The sequence below is a fragment of the Propithecus coquereli genome, unplaced genomic scaffold (genome assembly GCF_000956105.1).
Source record: "Propithecus coquereli isolate 6110/MARCELLA unplaced genomic scaffold, Pcoq_1.0 Scaffold175, whole genome shotgun sequence".
NCBI lineage: Eukaryota > Metazoa > Chordata > Mammalia > Primates > Indriidae > Propithecus > Propithecus coquereli.
The window spans coordinates 3,444,628-3,466,673 of record NW_012142190.1 but is presented as its reverse complement, the minus strand read 5'-3'; the positions used below and the strand labels follow the sequence as shown (position 1 = coordinate 3,466,673).

General features: G+C 37.0%; 1 protein-coding gene across 1 annotated transcript in view; it reads right to left on the bottom strand.

The window, feature by feature from the left end:
• Positions 1-22,046, bottom strand: part of FRY (furry homolog (Drosophila)) — a 315,457-nt gene that overhangs the window by 146,521 nt on the left and 146,890 nt on the right. The window contains exons 4-7 of the mRNA XM_012642124.1: positions 11,206-11,345; positions 7,535-7,625; positions 7,230-7,309; positions 7,032-7,112 (exon numbers count right to left, since the gene is read on the bottom strand). Of these exons, the coding sequence (XP_012497578.1) occupies positions 7,032-7,112; positions 7,230-7,309; positions 7,535-7,625; positions 11,206-11,345 (392 nt within the window). The remainder of the gene's footprint in view (positions 1-7,031; positions 7,113-7,229; positions 7,310-7,534; positions 7,626-11,205; positions 11,346-22,046) is intronic.

Here is a 22,046-nt window from a genome sequence, read left to right as displayed (position 1 = left end):
TAAGATGCTCAACATCTCCTTCAGGCTAGGGAGATTCAGGGTTATTCAGACCCTCTCAAAATGGCCTAGCTCTTAAATTGAGCATGACGAAAAGCCCTATTTCCCCAGGTTTAGCCACCTCCAACATAGTTGCAGACCTCGAGGGCCTGAAGTATCAAATTATGAGCATATGAGCAATAACATATGAGGTCAGCAATTTCTGACAGTGACAGCAAATGATTTTTGGATTTGTATTCCAAATAATGCTGAGAAATATTCCTACATTCATTTCCAAAGTTTTCTGTTGTTTCTTTTATAGTTTTAGGTTAACTACTATTGAAAAATATATTTTTAGGTTGAAAAAATCCAGTAATGGAAAAATTAAAATTATATCTAAAAGATAAAGATGAATGGGCTGTCCATTACATGCGTGGGATTTTTTGATCTAGTAAATGCAAAACAAATAAACAAAAAAGACACAGTCCCTCTCATCAAGGAACTTAAAGTATTTATATTGTTTGAAAGTAAAATAATACTAATGATAACAGCAATAATATTATTATGCAGGCTTAAAAAGGAATAGCTGTTAAGGCTAAGACAGAAAGTAGCAGCAGATCTTCAAAGTACCTACAGGTAAAGGAATATACACACAAAAATTGTTCAAACTACTTCTGAGATGGCTAGTTTACAAACAATCCCTTTCCCCAAGAAACATCCCAAGGAAAACAGTCTCAGATTCATTGTACTTTGTTTTCTGAGACTATTAGCCTGAGGTTCCATGAAAAATTAGAAGCAAGGCATGATTAGAAAGGGTAATTGTGATAATGAAAATTAAAGGTGAATAGAAACCCAAAAGTTTAGAACAACTCCTGACACTTCAAAGTAGAAATTTTAGGACAGATAAAGTAGGCAGCAAATATATAGACATTGTTTCACCAAAAGGTAGTACCGGGGGCGGGGGCGGTGGCTCATGCCTGTAATCCTGGGAGGATGAGTGGGGAGGATTGCTTGAGCTCAGGAGTTCGAGACTAGCCTGAGCAAGAGCAAGAGCAAGACCTGTTTCTACTAAAAGTAGAAAAAATTAGCCGGGCATGGGGGCACATGCCTGTAGTCCCAGCTGCTTGGGAGGCTGAGGCAGGAGGATTGCTTGAGCCCAGGAGTTTGAAGTTGCAGTGAGCTAGGCTGACACCACTACACTCCAGCCAAGGTGACAGAGCAAGACTGTCAAAAAAAAAAAAAAGGTAGCACAAGGGGCTAGTGGTTGGCAAGTGGGGTGTGAGAGGATTCTCAGGTGCTGGCAATTTTCTAGTTCTTGGCTTCGATGGGGAGGTTATGTGGTGTTCATTTTATAACAATTTGTTTAATTGTCTTATGCATTTTTCTTTAGGTTTGCTATGTGTATTTTTTAATAAAAAAGATTTTAAGAAGGTAATAGAGCAGAAAATATAAATAGCTTTGAGAAGATTTAAATATCTTATGAATGAAATATTCCCTTATGGGTTACTAACATAGTTAAGAATATTTCAGGGTATATTCCTAATCTGTGGTGGCATTTTGTGGATTTCTACAAAACACCCACTTTCAAGATAGCATCCCAACTGACCCCTTCTGACATTTCTTAAATACTATTAAAATATGATAGAAAATACTAGTTGAGTTTACAAGTAAAATCTCAAGGAGATCAATTGCAAAATTATATATTAATTTTTCAGATTAGGAAATTCATAGATATTAAAATGCATATTTTATTAAAATTTACAAAAATCTCCTTGGTATCAGATAGCATCTATCTGAGATTTTACAACTATACTCTTGAACATTTTGGAATATAAATTCCAAACTTCAATGTCACCATTCTTTTCTATGTTTTACAGAAAACAATTGATGGTGAAGAAGAAGATGATGATGACAGCAGCAAGTAGACAAACAGCACTTACTGTATGCCAGCCATGGTTGAGTGCGCTTCACATATAGCAACTCAATTAATCCTCATAACAACTCTGTATGCAGCACACTATTATAATGCCCTTTTTACAGTAGAGGAAATTGAGACAGAGATTTAGTAACTTGATAAAGTTGCACAGCTGCTAAGTGGTGGAGCTGGAATTTGAAGCTAGAGTCTGGCTCTGGAGTGCCTGCTCTTAACCTCTATCCTAAGGGAATCAGTGGTTCTCAAAGAGTGGCCCCCAGGTCAGCAGCATCAGCATTGTCTGGGAACTTGTAGCAATGCACATCCTCTGGTCCTAGCCCAGACCCACTGTTATGGCTCAATTGTGTGCCTCCCCCTCCCAAATTTCTATGTTGAAGTCTTAATCCCCTATACATCAGAATGCGACTATTTTTGGAGATAGGGTCTTTAAAGAGGTAATTAAGTTAAAATGAGGCCCTTAGGGTGGGACCTAAACCAATATGCCTGGTGTCCTTATAAGAAGAGGAGATGAGCACACAGACACACACAGGTTCGAGACCATATGAAGACACAGGGAGAAGAAGGCCACCTACAAGCCAAGGAGGGAGGCCTCAACAGGATCGACCTTGCCCATACCTTGATCTTGGACTACTAAACCTCCAGAACTGCGAGGAAACAAATTTCTGTTGCTCAAGCCACCCAGGCTGGGGTACTTGGCTTTGGTAGACTAACATACCTACTAAATCAGTGATTCTGGGAACTAAGTCCAGTGATTTGTGTTTAATAAGCTCTATAGATGATTCTGAGGTAATAAAGTTTGAAAAGCACTGGTCTAGACTCAGAATAACTATAATAAGATACATTTGTAAGATGTTTTACCTTTTATGCACATTATACCATTTTACATTCTTAACCTTAAAATAATCCAGGGAGTCAGGTGGTGACTGCATTTCCACTTCACAAATGAAGAAACAGATGTAGAAGATCCCAGTGACAGAGAAGAGACTCAAATCCAGGTCTTCTGATGCAAATTCCAGAAATTTCCACTATATCCAACTGCCTTAGACAGTTATAATTGTGAAATGTGGTCCCTCCCCTGTCTAGAATAGCTTACAGTTCAATTAGAAAGAGAAAACAGTGTAGCACTGCCCATGAGCCATGTGAATAACAATAAAAATAATCTACCGAGGGCCCACTGTGTGTTAGCACCACTGGACACTTTGCTCAGACCTTTCTGACAGTCAGGGAGGTGGAATGTCCCAGGTTACATCACTTTCTCATAGTTCACACTGCCTTTTTGGTGAGCAATGCACTCAAGGAGGCTTCAGGGCCTCAGAGAATGAAAGGGCTCTTTTCAGCTGGGTAATTAGAGAAGACTCCAGAGGGCACTTAAATCGGGGTGAGGGGTGAGCAGAGGGCTTTTGACAGAGATGGATAAAGGGTAGGAGGCAGAAATGGCAGTGGGCAAGCAATGCAAGTGACACTTTCAATCAAGATTATAACAATGTAATAACTTCCAAACTGGATATTTAAAAATTGTATTTTTATTCAAACTACTTCCAAACACTAGAAACCTATGGTTTTAATTTAGAGGGAAAAATGTTATAGGTTAGAGTCATATAGTTTTTTTGTTTTTTTTTTTTGAGACAGAGTCTCACTCTTTTGCCCGGGCTAGAGTGAGTGTCGTGGCATCAGCCTAGCTCACAGCAACCTCAAACTCCTGGGCTCAAGCGATCCTCCTGCCTCAGCCTTCCGAGTAGCTGGGACTACAGGCATGCGCCACCATGCCCGGCTAATTTTTTCTATATATTTTTAGTTGTCCGATTAATTTCTTTCTATTTTTAGTAGAGACGGAGTCTCGCTCTTGCTCAGGCTGGTTTCGAACTCCTGAGCTCAAAGAATCCGCCCGCCTCGGCCTCCCAGAGAGCTGGGATTACAGGCGTGAGCCACCGCGCCCGGCCAGTCATATAGTTTTAAGGATGGCACGATACTTAGGAAAGTTTGCTTTCCATTTTGAATCCGTGATTAAAACAAGGAGAGATGGAAAAAGACAGGTTATTTATGTAACTCGCTATTTCAATATTCTCATGAGTTAGTGGCTAAACGTCTATTTACTTCCCATTTAAAAGTATATATGGCTATCTTTTACTTCCAAAAGTCCCAAAGGACATAAAAATGTTATTTTGGCATAAAAGTAATCCAGAAATCTCTTTGCACTTAAAATATATTTTTTTCTTAAAATGATTTTAGGAAAAAATAAATATTTCAATGATCTTTCCTTTAGTATTTAATATTCAGTACTATATTTAGTAAATTAGTAACTAAATAATTACTCAGTCTTTGGTATACTATAAAATTCATGTAAAAATAAATCTCTGCTTTAAAATGTGTAGTACTTATAAAGGTGAGAGTATAAGAATTTATAGATAAAGATTATGTGACATAAGAAAAAAGTTTAAAAAAATCTATGAATCTCAGAAGCAGTCATCATTGTTTTAATAAATCTACCAGATTCTGACCAAAGCACTTTAAAAAAAATTGAATTTTAACTTAATTTACTTTGAAAAAGTCAATACTATGTGTGAATATTACTTATTAGCAAAAAAATTTTCCTTTAATGATGGTATTTAAGCAGCATTACCATTAGACTAGTAAGATAAAAATAAATAAAAATTCTGCTAAGGCCGGGCGCGGTGGCTCACGCCTGTAATCCCAGCACTGTGGGAGGCCGAGACGGGCAGATAGTTTGAGCTCAGGAGTTCGAGACCAGCCTGAGCAAGAGCGAGACCCCGTCTCTACTAAAAATAGAAAGAAATTGGCCAAACAACTAAAAATAGAAAAAATTAGCCGGGCATGGTGGCGCATGCCTGTAGTCCCAGCTACCTGGGAGGCTGAGGCAGGAGGATCGCTTGAGCCCAGGAGTTTGAGGTTGCTGTGAGCTAGGCTGATGCCATGGCACTCTAGCCCAGGCAAGAGAGTGAGACTCTTGTCTCAAAAAAAAAAAAAAAAAAAAATTCTGCTAAAATTCAAATTCTAAACTATCTGCTAATAACTAGCCATAATAAGAAAACTATTTCATAAGCATTACCATTGGGAACTAGATATACAACCTAAAATCAGAATTATTGCATTACTCGACTTTACTTAAAAAAAAAAAAAGATAATCACACTACACCAGATAAACATACATTCTTTTTTGCCAGCCTCTGGGAACAAGGGAAGCAGTACTTTTCTAAAGCATTGATAAAGTAATGGTCCTGGTGTACTTGTAAGAAAAAAGTAATGTGATAACTTGTGGAATGACACTAGTTTGAGATCGTATCATCTATCAATCAAGGTTATCTACACATTGACCGAATTGAGAACATGTCAAAGACTAGTAGAGTCTACGATTACAACAAGGGCAGACTGGCCAAGGGGTTCGCTAGTGACAGGAAAGTACTGGAGCATTGTCCAAACTGAGGCATTTCTTACACCCTGCTATTGCAGAATTGGGACAAATATTGGCAGTATGAAAATAAAAAAAGCCACTGTTGGCATGCAAACACCGTCTTGGGAGGGGACCATAAATCTAACCGAAGATGGAAATTCCTACAGCCTTAGATTACTGCTTGGTTATGACAAGGTTTCTCAACTCATTTGCAAGCAACTCAGAATCATGTAGCTAAGGAAGGTCATTTGATAATAACCAGTATTGTCATGCATAATTCACAAAAACTAAGAAAAACACAAAAAGCCATCTTTGGCATATTAAACTTTCCAAATGATAGCATAAGAGAATTATGCTGGGATAATTACAAAGGAATATGTGGAGATTTTCAGGGTTTGACAAATCAGCAAATGTACATATTAATACCTCAATTTTTCTAACCTTTTATAGGAATGAGGTAGATACACATGAATTAATTTGCCAGGTAATTGCAGCTTTTCCATTCAAAATGTCAATATTTTTATTACTCAATTGCAATGAAAATCTCTCCAAAATGCATTATATCTTTTTTCATAATGACTCATGAACCGCAATTATTTTAATAGGCTCTCATAAAAGTACAATATAGCCTCATGCAAAATGGCCCAGATAACTCTATTGTTTAATTCTTAGGTATGTTTTGGCCAGTTTCTTTCCTCTCTGATGCCCTCAGCTTTTGAGCTTGATATTTCTCAATGGCGTCAGTGTATCATCCTGTAGAAGTTCCTTCTCCTTCTAACACTGATGTGTTAGATGCAGATAAACCTGATTAGATTAAAGAAATCGTGCCAAGGAGTTTTTTGGGGGGTCTATTTCCTAAGTTCTTATCTATGCTTTGGCTAAGGTTGCTGAGTAAGTGCTTTTTAAAAATTTTGGTTTTTTTGATAAAGCATGTATTTCCATGCTACTAAGTTAGGAAATGTCATCTCTCGCAGATAAAAATCTTTTTCTGAGGATTGCGTTTCACAAGCATCAGGGCATCACTGTTGCTTGAAGCTAGCCTCCTGGAGTGGATTCATGTTATGTCTCTGGCTCATTTTTCCTAACCTAGGATCTTGCCCAATTTGCTTCAGGGGTTGACAAAATGATGCCAGGTAAGGAGCATGTGACATCACTTTTGGAAGAGGTATATTATTGTTAATAGCCTAACACGACTTTGTTCTAGCCTGCTAACGCAGTGCTATGGAGCCAGATAAATTTAGCAAGGAGAATTTCCCCCTTGACTTGTTTCCATGACAGAGTCTGCGACATTTTTAGCTCAGCTGAATTAAGTAAGGTCTATAGTAAAGGGGACATTCCAGAACAGAATTTTCCCACTTATGGATGATATATTGCAACCACCCACTCATGGATTATAGAAAACGGAACTTTAAACACTGATGAACGTCTTTGGAATATTTGGGCAGAGAGAAAAGTAATTTGGTTAGCCCATTGGTTTGGTGCTGTAGCCTGAAACCCACAGACTCTGGATAGGATCTGACCCAACTGCCAAGTGAAAATGATAACTTGGTATCTGCCTAGGAAGAACTTCTAGTCAGTTTCAGAGATGGGGCACATGTAGCAGAAAGAGCCCTGGTTCCTTGTAAGCTCACACACCCCCCTTCCTTAAGTCAGGGCTGGGAGGATAGAGGAGACACGAGGTTCTTATGGTATAGGGTTCCGACGCTCACTTACTTGGCTTGTGCCAACACTCCGATAACTTCTGCATATAGGTCTGCCACAATGTGCATATTGCCAGTGTTAGGACCAAGGTACCTAAGCAAAGTATAATTAGACAAGTTAGAGATCCCTGGTCATTTGAAAAAAGCTAACCATTGATTTGGTTTTAAGCACCCAACTTCTTCAACATTCAAAGGTGTGAAATCCCCTTACCCTTCTTTGTATTTAAAGTGCTTGAAAGCCAAGTTAATAACATCATGTATTAAACTGTCTATTACAGGATGAAGTGGAATCTGAAAAAAAAAAGAAAGACAGCTCTCAATTTGGAAGGGAATATTAAATAGCAACTCAGTAACAGTACTTCCAATAACTATATAGGACAATCAGTAGCAATCAATAAACATAATTCATATGACCCAATATTTGGAATTCATAAACAATTTAATAAACTTAGACATTCAAAATTTTAGTTTTTAGAATAAATATTACCTAAAAGTAACAATGAATTTTTTACCTACCTGTTTCAAAACTTCTATTAATACTAAAGAAAAAATAAAATCAATGGCAAGGTCCCGTCTTTCCATCAAATAATCTCGCTGTTGTTCATCACTGTAAAATTTAACATATTCACATTAAATGGCACTGAAGGTATTCTCAGAGTGACATAATTCATCAAAAATCTAGGACTCCTCCCCATTGGACTGCAAACCCATTTTATCATTACAAAGATACAGTGGTAAATACATGCAAATGCTCTATTATTAACGTGGTGCAGTGGACAAACGCTGGATTTTAAGTCAGCATATTTAACTTCAAATTTAAAATTTTCAACCATGTTAACTTGAGTAGCTATTTGTGAGTCTATAACCTCAACTTGTGGACTTTTCCAAGGTAGCTTTCAACCCAAGAGTTCTCTCACCTTGTATATGTGATACACACTCGAGAAGGCTGCCATACTAGAGGTGAATATCTAAAGTATCTTGGGAAAGGAGTGCTGAACAATGTAGGAAAATCATAAGGAAATGAGATGATCGATCGCCAGCTGGAGCAGAAGTACATGGGTGGAGAAGGGGTCAGCATTGCTTTTCTTTTTTCTTTTTTCCCCCCAACCTTTTCTTTTATACTTTCGCCACTTGAGATTTAGGGAAAGGAGGAAAGAAGAAGTGAAGAGGTGTTGGAAGAGAAAAAGAGTAAAAAGCAGAAGGAAGAAGAGGTAGGAGAGGCAAAGCGGAATCAGAACTGTCAGAAGGACAGCGATGCTCCCCCCACCTCATTTCTGCTTACCTAACACATCAACCAAGGGCTCACTTGGAACTGAACAAAGAAAGACAAACCAGATGACTGCTGGGTTCCTTGGCACAGAATAGTGGCTAAGAGCACACTGGCTCTGGTGTAGAACAGCGTGGGTTTAAAATCAAGCCTCTTCTACTTACCAGTAATTTTTCCATCTACGAAATGGGAATAATAATAGCACTTATATGACTGACAAGATGAAGCATGTAAATGTTTAGCATAATCTCCCAAACATATAATTGCTCAATACTCATATATTAAATAAAAGCAATGAGGAAGGATGACAAGATTTAGACTTGCCAGGAAGATAGTTAAAAAAATAAATCAAGACTATTTTAAATAGGGAACGGTTTTCTCTTTAGTCAAGAGAGACTAAGAAGGAAGGAAGGTAATATTTAAGATATAAAAAAGAGCTTCTGGAGTGTTCTTTAACTTTGAGCAAATCAAATAAAGGCTGGTGGATGACAGAAGGGGTTAAGAAGGGAAGGTGCATCTAGCTTTCAAGGGGAAATGTATCGACAGGGCAGGAACTCGTTCATTCAGGGTCATTTATGAACAGCCCTGCCAGGAAGTAAGAGTAGTGGACAGAACCATCTGTCTGAAGTCCTTCAAGACCCACTGGAACTAGAAAAAGCTACTGCTAGCTGGGGGAAAGGAAGATCTATGCAGCTGCATTATAAAGCAGGGCATCCACACGTCTAGGCCTTGTATCTATGATATCACGGAATAAGGGAACTGGCAGGTGGAAAGACCCAGGGGAAGGAGAACTCCCAAAGATGTCCAGCAGCAGTAGAGAGAGCATGTCTGTGCCGGATGGCTGATAAAGATCTCCAAACGTGGCCAGAGGACCCTGAGAAAGCAGCAGGTCTTGGAAGAAAAAAAAATTTAGACCTATGATTCTATTTTATTTAATAAGTCGTTATGCTTTCAAATCGAAGTAAGACATCTACTTTCTCAATATTGAATTCAACTTTATTGCTGGTTTGAGGTCTAACTGGCAAGAGCCAGAAGCACTTGACAAATGTATTTGGCAATCAAAATGTTGATATTATACTAATCTTAGAAATCATAACCCAATGTATATCCCTCACATTCAACTATTTTCAGTTGCTTATGCTCTTCCTTAAAGTTCCTTTTTACTTTTTTTTGGTAACAGAAACTCACATTTAGCTATCATGCTCTAGAGACCCTCATTTTTTTGGCTTTTTCCTAAGCACATGTTCTCTCTCTCATTACAAACATTACACTGTAACCAAAATGCTACCAAGTCAAATTTTACTGTCCTGATTCTGTATTCGATCTTGGTAGTTACTCTGATCTCCTGAAAATAATCAGTAACACAATTTAAAAACCTATCATTTTCAATCCATAAATAAATCAGTTCATGAAAAATTTAGTTTAAGTAACTAAATTCTGATAAAACAGAGGAACAAAACTAGAACTCACTTAATTCAACTCACTAAAACTGTTCCATTCCCCACCCCTGGGAAAGTTTTAATATCTGTTCATGAGCCAACATGTAATATGGGAAAAATAACAAAATGATCTCATTAATTTATTATTAATCACATGGTTTGAAGCATTTTAAGATATAGAATTGAAATTCTACTTTTAAAATTTGATAGATTAAAAAAGTATTTATGAGGAGAGACTGCTAATGGGTATAGAACTTCTTTTTGGGATGAAGAAAATGTTCTGGAATTAGACAGTGGTGATGGTTACACAACCCTGCTAATATACTAACAATATTGAATTATACACTTTATAAGGATGAATTTTATAGTACATGACTTATATCTAAATTTTAAAAATTTCTTTCTTCAACTAAAAAAATTACTTAATATGAAATAGTTATTAATCTCTCCCCTAAACAAAATGATTGAATCTTGCATAAACTAAACCACATTATAAGATTATACATTACAAGTTCAAATGAAATGTAATTTGGTAAAATTACAGGTCTTAAATTTCAAGAGAAGTCTACATTTTTTTAAAAACAGTATTTAGGACTGTCAAGAAAAATGAGAAGGATAAACCACTCACAAAAAGTGAGTGATTTTCTGAGTGATTAATTTCAGTTTACTGTCTTTAAAAGCATTTTTAAAAAGCTGCATAATCAATTCATGTGGTGAAATCTAACTACTTTTAACATAATCTCTCTTATTTTTTTAAAAAAGATAAGTGTATTAAACTTTCTTATATTCACTGCCTTACTGTAGGTTGATTTCCATATGAAATTATATGTGTTTACCTAAAATATGGGGAACACACATTAATAAGAATCTTAAGTTTTCTGGCTGCTGAAGCACTTGTGTAGCAGCAAGTTCCATGTTTCAAACCCACAAGAGACGGGACCACAGAATAAATAAACAAAATGCTCAGCCGGAAGGAGGAGTCAGAGATGGTGTAACATAACTTCCCGATTTGCTCACCGAGAGACTGAGGTACAGAAAGGTGGTGAGCTGCCCAAGGTCACACGGCTAATTAGTGGCAGCGCCAGGACTGCCGCTAAAGTCCAGTTGTGTCCTTCCCACTACAGTACACTGAGCACTCAAGGTTACTGGAACAAGTACTAAAATATCTCGGCATGTCATGCAGGGCCTGCAGCCAGCATTCTGCTTTGGGTGTAGATTGGAGAGGAGAGGGCAGAGGAAAGAAGCTGGCAAGACGGTGACCTGTGGCTCTTACACCCTGTCCCCACCAATGCTGAAATAAGGCTGTGTACGAATTTTCAACTGTGACAGCTGGCAGTGAGTTGGTGCTCCAAGTGGGTTACCTACAGCACCTGCAAGCCACCCTTGAGAAGTTAGAAGGACCTAGATGCCCTTGTAACTCTTATTTTATTTACTTCTCTTAAAAAAAACCACACCATAATCCTTACACATAAGAAACGTACCTTTTTGATTTATTACTTGTTCGTGGTCTGTATTCATGTGATTCATCCTCAATTCCATTTTGCCTTTTATACCAGTCAAACAAGGTACGCAGAATAGAAGGCAAGCAGTACTCAGAGAGGGAGCTCATGGAGCTGATGACCTACAGAGGGAAATGCAGCAAATTCAAAGGCTTTCCTGGCACTGCCAATGACTGAGAAACTTTTTATTTCACAAATAACCCCAAGCACTATGCACTACAACATTTTATTTATCACAGTCCTTTTTTTCATAACCTTTATTAGTACATTCCCAAGAGCCCAAGTCTCTTAATGCTGACAGATGTTCCTAATATAATAATAATTTTGTGGTTCAAGAAAGTTAATTACTTTGACTCCTTTTCATTCTAGAAATCAGATGTTAATTGCATACAGGTTATTCATAGAACTGCAAAGAAATTATTTTCCCACATTCATTTACTACAGTATCTCATACTTCTTAGGTCCTCAAAAATGCTTATTGTATAAATACATTAATATAATTACATTAATTGTTTAGGTGAAATAAGCAAATCTATAACCTCCAAAATAACCTACTTGGTAATAACAATGTATGGTTTTTGTCAATAATCATTCATCCATTAATTTGAGGTATGCCCCAAGTTAGACTCAAGATATGAATAGGCAGCAATAATTTACCCTGTATTAGATTAAAGGCAAACTTATTCCTTCTTCTTTAAACAACAAACATGCCTTTGATAGACATGTTATTCTAATTTTCTTATCTGGAAACATTCCTGATCTTTTGCTAATTACTACAAAAAAAAAGAACCTTAATTCACATCTTCTACCATATGCAAAAATTAACTCAAAATGTATCATAAATCTAAGTATAAAACCTAAAGCTATAAACCTTCTGAAGAAAACATAGGAGAAAATCTTTGTGATTTTTGGATTAGTCAAGGATTTCTTAGGGATGGCCCCAAAAGCAATGTCCATGACAAAATATGATATACTGAAAGTCATCAAAATTAAAAGCTTCTGCTTTTAGAAAGATACTGTTAATAAAGTGATAAAGGACAAGCCACAGGCTGGGAGAAAATATTTGCAGAACGCACATCTGATAAAGGCTTTGTATCCAGAACATGTAAAACTACAATGAGATAGGTTTTAAGTACCTAGTTAACAAACCATATAAGCAAATTATGAACCCAGTGCTAATGAGCAGTGATAAAATGCACATGTTCATACACTGCTGATGGAAAAAAATAGGTATATCTGGAAGGTAATTTGGAAATACCTATCAAGAACTTAATAACAATCATTTTCAAGCAGCCCATGCTTAGAACTTATCTCAAATATATAATTAGAGCTGAGCAAGAATGTTTAGGGCAGCATTACTTACAGCAAAAATAAATAAATAAAGAAATAAATAAATACATGGAAACAACCTAAATGTCTAACTATATGTAAATGGCTTAAAAAGATGTGGAATGTGGTGTAGACTATGAAACCATTAAAAATCACATTTCAAAAATATTTAATGACATGAAAATGCTCATGATATGTTAAGTGAGAAAAGAATGAGAAATTATTTAATTGGTATGATCCCAATTTGGTATAGACACTATATAAGTAGGTGTATACAGAAAATAAGACCGGGAGGAGATGTACTAATCTATAGAGTGCGTGTCCAAACTCAGGAGAGACAAACCACCAGAGGGAGAGGGTGGGTGGGAGTTCAAGAAAAATGAAGGTAGGATTTTACCTGGGCCTATTTTAGAAACAGTAGAAATTTGAGATGAGAACCAAGGGAAAAAAATAAGCAAAGATCTGTGGCAGGAAAGCCTTTGGTAATGAAGGTACGAAGTATTAGTAACTGTTGATAATGATTATAATGATCACAGTGATGAAGATTTTGAGTGAACTGAAAGAAGAACTATCTGGCTGGTAGGAAGAGTTTGGTTTGCCAGAGTGAAGGAACATAATGTTGAAAATGTTTCTTCTTTAGAAAGTGGGAAGCCCGGAAAGATTTTTGCGTAGGGACGTAAGCCCGTACAAAGGGTGTTTGGGGAGGTTTCGGCAGCAGTGAGTGTTGTGGAGGATACACACACACACACACACACACACACACACACACAAACACACACACGCTTGTGCTTGAATTGCATGAGGTTACTGCACCGGTTCCACGCATGCAGTGATCTTGGCCTGTGCCAGGAAGGTGGCAAAAGAAGTGGAAATCCTTAGTTAACTTAAAATATTTCTGCAGTTAAGCAGGCCAGGCTTAACTTCCTTTTATAAAGCAGGAAATGAGAGCAAAGGAGCTAAAGTGCTTCATGTCAGTAGGACTTTCCACTGTCACCTTTAAAAGCAGCCCTGAGACTGAACACCACATTGCTTTCTTCCTCAGAGTCTATCTCCTCACAGCCTATTTCATGCTCTCTGACGATGATGGTTATATGTGCATATACAACATTGCACATTATCTTTAGTTATGGGTTAATACAAGTTAAAAACAAATAGGCTTTTGCATTTATTGCATTTGGCCTGCTCTGTGAACCTAGTCAGCATCAATTTTTTTTAAAATTGAGACACAATCTAATCATTTTAATAGAGTCTTCCTTTCTCCCACTCCAGTAATATCCACAGTGAAGACACATTTTCCTGCTGTGGCCATGAATATGACAGCAGTAACTTTTTGGAAGAAGGCTAATCATGGTGTGTCAAGGGAGTAATTTACTAATTCTTTCAAAAGTTATCCCAGCACAAGAAAGGGTATTTCCCTAAGTCGCCACCATCTAAAAATGTTTTGAATGAGGAAATGAAGGAGGCTCATCTCACAGAGGAAAAAGGGGTCACAATTTCGAGTATGACTGTGGCTGAACTGTCTTAATTATTGCATATGTAATAAAATCCCAAAGCACTGACTATTATATTTCAATAATTTAAACATACTTGTGTAAATCTGGGGGAGTCTAAGGGGACGTGATAACTAAATGTTAATGTGGTATTCTAGATGGTATCTTGGGACAGAAAAAGGATATTAGGGAAAAATAAATGAAATACAAATAAAGTCCAATATACAGTTTAGTTAATAATGATGTACCAATGTTGGTTTCTTAATTGCAACAAATGTACCATGGTAATGTAAGATGTTAGCAATAGGGGAAACCAGCAACTGTCTGGACTAACTTTGCAACTTTTTTGTAAATCCAAAACTATTCTGAAATTAAAAGTTTATTTAAAAAAACTTATGTGGGATATTTATAAGCTCCATTATTCACTATAGACCTGTAAAAGAGATAAAAACTTATGTTTGACTCTAAACATCTCTGGGTAGAACACACAATGTTCAGCTACTGCTCTTAGACAGAACCTCCATTCTCCATAGAGAATGTCTGTAGTGTTCATCAAATTTCTATAATAAATTTTTAAATAATTTTTTTCTCTCAATTAAAAAGTCACCCTGAAGCCATTCTTGGTATCAGATCTACTGGGCACACTTTCCATGGCAAAACACTGAGACCATCTCAGAAGGGATGAAAGGTCAGCATAGGGTGGATGTGTGTTTTTCCATCTTTCTGTTACTGCCCTTTCGAGCCCAGACTTTCAGGAAGGAAGGGTGGAATTTGCAAAGACCTGGCCCTCAAAGCTCAGGAAGGGAGGAAGGTCTAGCTGGCTTCTTGGTTACTCAAGTCCTTCATTTACGGGAAGCAGAGCCAATGGTGAGATGAATTCTAGCTCTGTGCTGCCACTGAAAGGGGGCAGGCCCGTTTACAAAGATGTTCTTGTTGCATTTAAATGATCATATTCTTCCACCATAGATGAGCTAGGTACTGGGCAGCATGAAGAGATGAAGTGCACAGAATTGCAGAACCATTTCATACTGATGTTTTCTTTTTTGGGGGGATAGAGAGGAATACTAAATGTACTTTGTAAATGTTTTAATGTTTACTTTGGCATTTTATGTATAAATAGGCTAAAAGAGGCTGTTATGCTGTAGCTAAGACACTGATTTTTCATAAGAATTTTATTATACTTACTCAATGCAAAGAAGAAAACTTCACACATAAATATTTGAAAAATTACTCAGTTGAGTCATTCCATATTTTATAGTAATGAGGCTAACTTCTCATAAATGGTGCATTTAACAAATAATTTTAAAGTAACTCCACTGATGGTCTAATTTCTCAAATTCACGTGGTCAAGTAACTTTGGGGGGTCATGGTACTCACTATGTAATACCATGAAATACTAATTAATAATATACTAAAGTAATTTCAAATGCAATTTATTTTTACTTGATCACATATCATACTATTGCTAGATTATAGTATTTGATAAATAATGACAAAGATTTAAGGATAGTTTATTACAAAAACTTAAAATTATAAAAAATCTATATAGTAAATATATTTTTTCCTGCAAATTAGAAAAAGATCATTATTTGACTTCAATATCTTGGTCCATTTTACAGAACACAGTGTTCCTTTCCTTGGAGAATAATTTAAGAAATGCTGACTAACGCTAATATAAATCCAATACCAGTTAATTTGTTTTACCCTTCAATTGCTTACATTTTTCATTTATACATTTTAAATAGACTTTCACCAAATTGTAGCATTAGAAACAATTTTGAAACACTAGAATTGCATCTGCTTCCTTTTCCAGAAAATTACTACTATCCAAGATGGTAAAATGTGATTTTAGCTCTGTTATAGATGTTTGTATATATTTACCATGTGTTTCCTGTTTTATAGAGGGCATTTTTAACACATTATGAAACTAAATTGCCACAAAAGTACATAAAACATAACACCTACAGAAAAACTTCAATAAAGATTTCTTGGAATGTTTGAGCAAATTATCTGGAATTCATAGGTATGACACCAATAAAGAATGTAAGTCACACTGAATTGCAAATAGCTACAAGTTAATGTTCTCAGAACTCTGTATGTGATGACTGACCCTTCACATGCCATGTTTTCATAATTTCACTGGTGTATTCGGACAATCACATGGTCTTGGGTTCAGGTTGCAGCTCTGCGCCTTATTACGTGCATAAGCTTGGTATGTCAACATTTCTCTGAAGCTCTGTGTTCTTGGCTATAAAATTGGACTAAGAATACTTACTTCACTGGCATTTTACGGTGACCAAATGATATTCTGTAAAATATGGGGCACATAATAGACCTTAAAATATGTCTGTTTCCTTCTTTCATTTCCAAATATGGAAACTGAAGCACAGACAAAAAATGACTGTGATGAGATCACAGGCTAAGTTAATGATGGAATGAATAATAAGAGTTGATGACAATTTTATTCATCAGGGCTAGAGAAATGTCACTTTCTAGGTACATTGTGAGAACAAAAGAAAAGTCCCACTTATTGCTTATCCAAGCACAAACTCTTGGGGCTTCCATTAGAACCCTTATAGCTTAGTTTGTGTTCCCATGGTTTTCTGACTCCAGCACATGTAAACACAGTGGCTTTTGTCTGGCGCCTTCCAAATGCTTAGAGGTTACTGACCAGGGTTTGCCCAATATTAGACCCATAAGGTAGCAAATATTTGGCTCCCCGAGTTTTCTGCAGGCAACGGCTCACTCCAAAGCCAAGGGGAAGGGACACTGAGGATAGTAACTTATAACTATCCTGGAAGCAGAATCAATCAGTTGAATAAAACCAATTGCTATAATGTCCAACACATCCACAGGAACCTCAACCACTGAGAAAAGTGTGGAGCCCAAACATAAGTGAAAAATGGACACAACCCTTGGCAGGAAGTCACACTGTTAAGCTCTTGTACTTCATTCAATTTAAGAGGGTTCCATAAAACACAAGCAGCCCACATATGATCCTGCTCTCCCCTTTCTCATCTAATTATCAGTTATCTGTCCTCCTTCCTGCTGGTGTTTCAATCACTCATGCATTGGTGATGCTTCCCTTTCCTGCTTCACTGCCAATTTTCTTCTTGATCCCTGAAATCTGATTTCTGTTCTTGCCACGCTACTGACACCTTTATCTGAAAGATCAGCAGAGACAAACCCAATGGCCAACCAATGGCCTTTTTTGCAGTCATTTCTCTTGAAGTCTCCTGAACAAATGGCACTATTTACCAGATTGTCCTATGGTGCTGCCCTGTCTTAGTTAGCCTCTTGTAGTTTCTCTTATCTTCTGTATGGTTCCTTATGAAATGCCAAAGCATGGTAAAACAATTCACCTGTGACAATAGGATATGAATTCTAATTCTGGTTCTGATTGTTCTGGTTCAAGCTCTTTGGGAAGCAATCACACTTTACTACGCAAAGAGGAAATAATTTCCACTTGCTGTATGAGACTGTTTTAAGAGACAAACTTAGAGCAATACTTTGAGCAGTGTACAGTTGTATTATTTAACTCATTGTATGTTTATATCATCATTAGACACCACATGAGCAAAAGTCTAAAGCCAAGGGCAGAGAAAATCAACAAAGAAAGCATATGCATATAGCTGGAAGGTATGTGAAAGAATAAAGATTTAGTTATTACTTTATTCAGCAGTCAGATATAAATGCATCTAGTGACTATCACTAATATTAATACATTCTTCAATAGGTAAGGGTCACAAACTCCCTCAGGTAAGTGTCACTTTGGAATGTTGCTTTTCACTTTTTAAAATGGATTATTTGGTATTTGAGCTGCATTTGATCACCACCCGCCAAGGTCCACACCCATCGTAGGTTGGCTTTTTTTTCATTGGAGAATCTGAAATAAAATGCTGTGGCCTTTATATTTAAAAAGGATGTCTGTAAAATTTGATAATAGAAGAAAATCACTTGAAGGTAAAATGGTGAGCTCACCATGCCTTTCATTCCTAGGACATTGTCCACAGATCACACCTGGGGAACTTACCACTAGTTCAATGATTATACTCTGGCACACTGCTTTTCTATTTAAGTTATTGCCAATTGTAATCAGCCACTATAACTTAGCTGTGAAAACAATGAGCTGCTAACTGCTAACCTCCAGTTTTTCCTTGTCTGCATCTTCAACTGTGTCCCTTCACCAGCTGCTCTCATGGGCCATCCTGCCCTGGAAAGCCATGTCTTCCTGTGTTTCTCCCATTTTTTTGGCCACTGTTTTTCTAGCCATTCTTTTGTGGGTTCTACCTCCTGATCCTAAACTCTACATGATATTCTTCATTCATTTGCTGTATTCTTTTTCTAGTTCAACTCCCTCTTGAGAACCAGTAATTCTTAAATTTGATCTTTTGAAGTCATTCTCTAGATTTTTGTTGCTTTTCATTCTTTTTTCTCCTCTGTGTATTTTCAAATAGCTGGTCTTCAAGCTTGCTGATTCTTTCCTTTGCTTGATCTATTCTGCTGTTGAGAGCCTCTAATGACTTTTTCAGTTTGGCAAATGTATTTCTCAGTTCCAAGATTTCTGTTCGATTTTTGAAATTATTTCAATCTATGTTAAATTTCTCTGATAAATTTCTAAATTAATTTTCTGTGTTATCTTGGAGATCATTGAGTTTCCTTAAAATTACTATTTTGAATTCTTGGTCAGAGAGCTCACATATTGCTGTCTTATTAGGGTCAGTTACTGGTTCCTTGCTTTGTCCATTTGGGGAGATCATGGTTCCCTGTTTGCTGTTGTTTCTTGCAAGTATACGTCTATGTTTTTGCAGTGAAGAAGTCACTACTTATTCCAGTCTCCTAGTGCACTTGATCCTTTCTCTATTATAGCCTTTACATTGAGGTATTATTTGTGTAGACATCTGTCTCTCTTCTAGGATTGAGAATTCCTTGAGGATAGGAACTCCATCTTATTTGTTTTTGGAATTCCAGAACCTTGCATGGATCCTAGTATGCTCAGTCACTCATTGTTTATTGAATTGAATAGAAATTATTCCAAATCATGATTTAAAACCACAGTTCTCTTTTGTTTCTTTTTCACTCAACCAATATTGATTCTTCTGATATAATTTTGCTTATAATCATCCTTTCTTGTGAATCTCATGGCCTCCATTTTAGTTCAGGCCCTTTTGGCCTCAAATCTTTATCAATATCAAGCTCTTGAAATGCCTCCAGCCTTCAAGAGTTTCTCCATTACTCCCTCCATGAACATTGTCTCTTTGGGGCTAACATCGGGTTGACACTTTGATCCCTTTGATACTGGTATGTCTAGGATAAAGCTCCAGCGTCAATCAGAACCCTTTTGCAATCAGAACCCTTCCTCCCTATGCATTCTGATCTCTTTCCTAACACTCCTAGACTGTAGGGAAAATTTGTGTCTCAAGGGAAAACTAGAGCATACCTTTCAAGGAAAGGTATGCTGATTCTGAGTCTATTGGGGCTCTACACCTTTTAATGCTTTTGAGTTACTGCAAAACTGTATAAATGGTAGATAATTCATAGCAATGCAAAATAATTCTTGTCTATAGACATGAAAAAACTGTCCAGTGAAGGTTCAATTGACTTTCCTCCCCCATGTGGAAGAAGCCATTTTTGCCTCTAATTAATTGCACATTCATTTCAATGTACCTGATTCATAAATGTGTCTGTTTGTTTGGATTTTCTTCTGAACTGGTTGTAACATACCTCATTAATGAGTTAAATAAAACCCGTAGTACATGTTCATTTTATATCTGTATCAGATATAATGTATGATTTTGCCTTTATCTTAATTTCTTTAAGATTATCCTTCAACAATACATGCCTTCTGCCCCAACTAAACTGATCCATTTATCAGTCCACCAAAGATAACTTGCAATGTCATTTTTCTGTTTAAAGCCTTTGAATAAACTGTTCCTTTCTACTGAAATTTCCTATTTTCCTCACACACCATCAACATCGCCCAGAAAAACCCTATTGATTCTGTTGTTTTAGGTACCTGACAAACTATGTTCTCTTTTAGAAAGCTTTTTCTAGCTAGGCAACTGTTCCTGAAGTGCCTGTCTTCTGTCCCTGAAGTCTCCTATTGTTTTACTGTCTGCACCTTACATGCGGCACTTCTTACACATGTGGGCCCATGTCAGAGCTATTTATGCACTGCCTTATCATCCTCTTTGGGTCTGAAGTTCCTGGAATGTGGAACACATTCCTGGGGACCTGGATTCCTGAGGACCACATTCTTACATCTTTGTCCCACACAGAGCTTTGTGTGTGTGTGTGTGTGTGTGTGTGTGTGTATGCATACACAATAAATGTTTGCTAAATTAAAGAACTTTATTACCAGGACAATTTTTCATTCATTTTACATGCTAAGCCCTGATAGTTAATTTAGTCATTTAAAATCAGTTAGTGCCAATATACATCTTCAAAATGCTGTCAGAAATCTCTTCTGCCTTTATTGGTTCTTGTTACTGGTATAACTTTCTCACTAGCAAGGACTGGAAGTTATAGCCCACATGGCTCTGAACCTCTCCTGCCTGAGCCCTACAGGCCTCCCTGGCTCCCCAGGGCAGGGCAAAGCTTGCTCTCTGGGGGCTCACGCCACACTGGGTCTTCTGCATTAGCTTACTTACTAGCCTGGGGTTATCATTTATCTGATTACAGATTTTTTTAATCTCTCCCACTAGGCTGGGGGGTCTCTAGGGCAGGCACTAAGCTTCCTTCATGTTTGTTTCCACAAGCCAACACAGTGCTTGGCATGTGGTTGCCACGTGGTAGGTGCTATGTAAGAATGGGTAAAACTCATGTTTGTGAAATTTGTGAAGAGTGAAATTCTGGGAATGAGGTTAAATTAAGAGCTATTAAACCAATAGTTAATCAAGACTGTAAAAATTTAAAATATAAAAGAGAACTTAAGAAAACATTGAACTTTAGCCTCTAAATTTCCCGATCTTTCTTATAGGTAGATGTGGTCATGTGATTAAGATCTGGCCAACTGGATATAAGTAGAAATGTTATGTGCAATTTGGGGAAGTTTTTTTTTTTTTTTTTAATAATTCTTTTTCTATTTCTTTTCTCTGCTGCCTGGAATACAGATGTAACGGCTGAGCTCCAGCAGTGATACTGGACCTTGGGAATATAAGCTATATATAAGAAAGAAAAAAATAATATAAGTCCTGAACTGATTTCCTCTATACTTCTTGAACATTAGAGAGAAATAAACCTCTATCTTGTTCAAGAAAATTTTATTTTGTCATTTGCAGCTGAACCTAATCATAACCGATATAGGATCTTGGATCCTTTACCTGTTGAAAACTCCTATCTGAACTCTCATCAACCTAGTTTTCAGAAACATAAACAGATTATGCAGTAAAAAGCACAGCCTTTATGGTCAGAACATGTGGATTCCAGTCTTCAGGTTTTAGTCATATAATATTGGGCAACTGCTCTGAGACTCATTTTCACTAAATGTAATATAGAGATGATGATATCTTCTTCTTGGAGTTGTTAGAAGGATTAAGTGATGTCAAGTGAGATAAATGAGAAGAGGCTTGGTAAATTATAAAACATTACATGATTTTTTTTGCTTCTATTTATAGCTAGAGGAAAATGAATCATGGGCTGGTTAAGTGGAGGAGTAAACAGGTCCATCCAGGATTAGGCAGTAGAAATGCAGAGACCCAGCTCTACATACCCTATCATTCATGCCTGTGACATTTAAAAGAAAGAGATTGATACAAATATTTTCTAAAGAGGAACCAGTTGTATGCTGTTCAAAGGATGTACTAATACAGTGCCTATCCCATGGAAAGTACAAAATAAATGTTACCTCTCCTATTACTACTATTCCTACAATTACAGCAACGGAGTCTATACTACTCAAGGTGGCATCTCCAGCATGTTCTTTTCCCATAGACAGACCTCTATGGGAATCCAGATTAAAATCCTACTGTTTGGAATCAGAGCAAGGGGAATTACATAATTTGA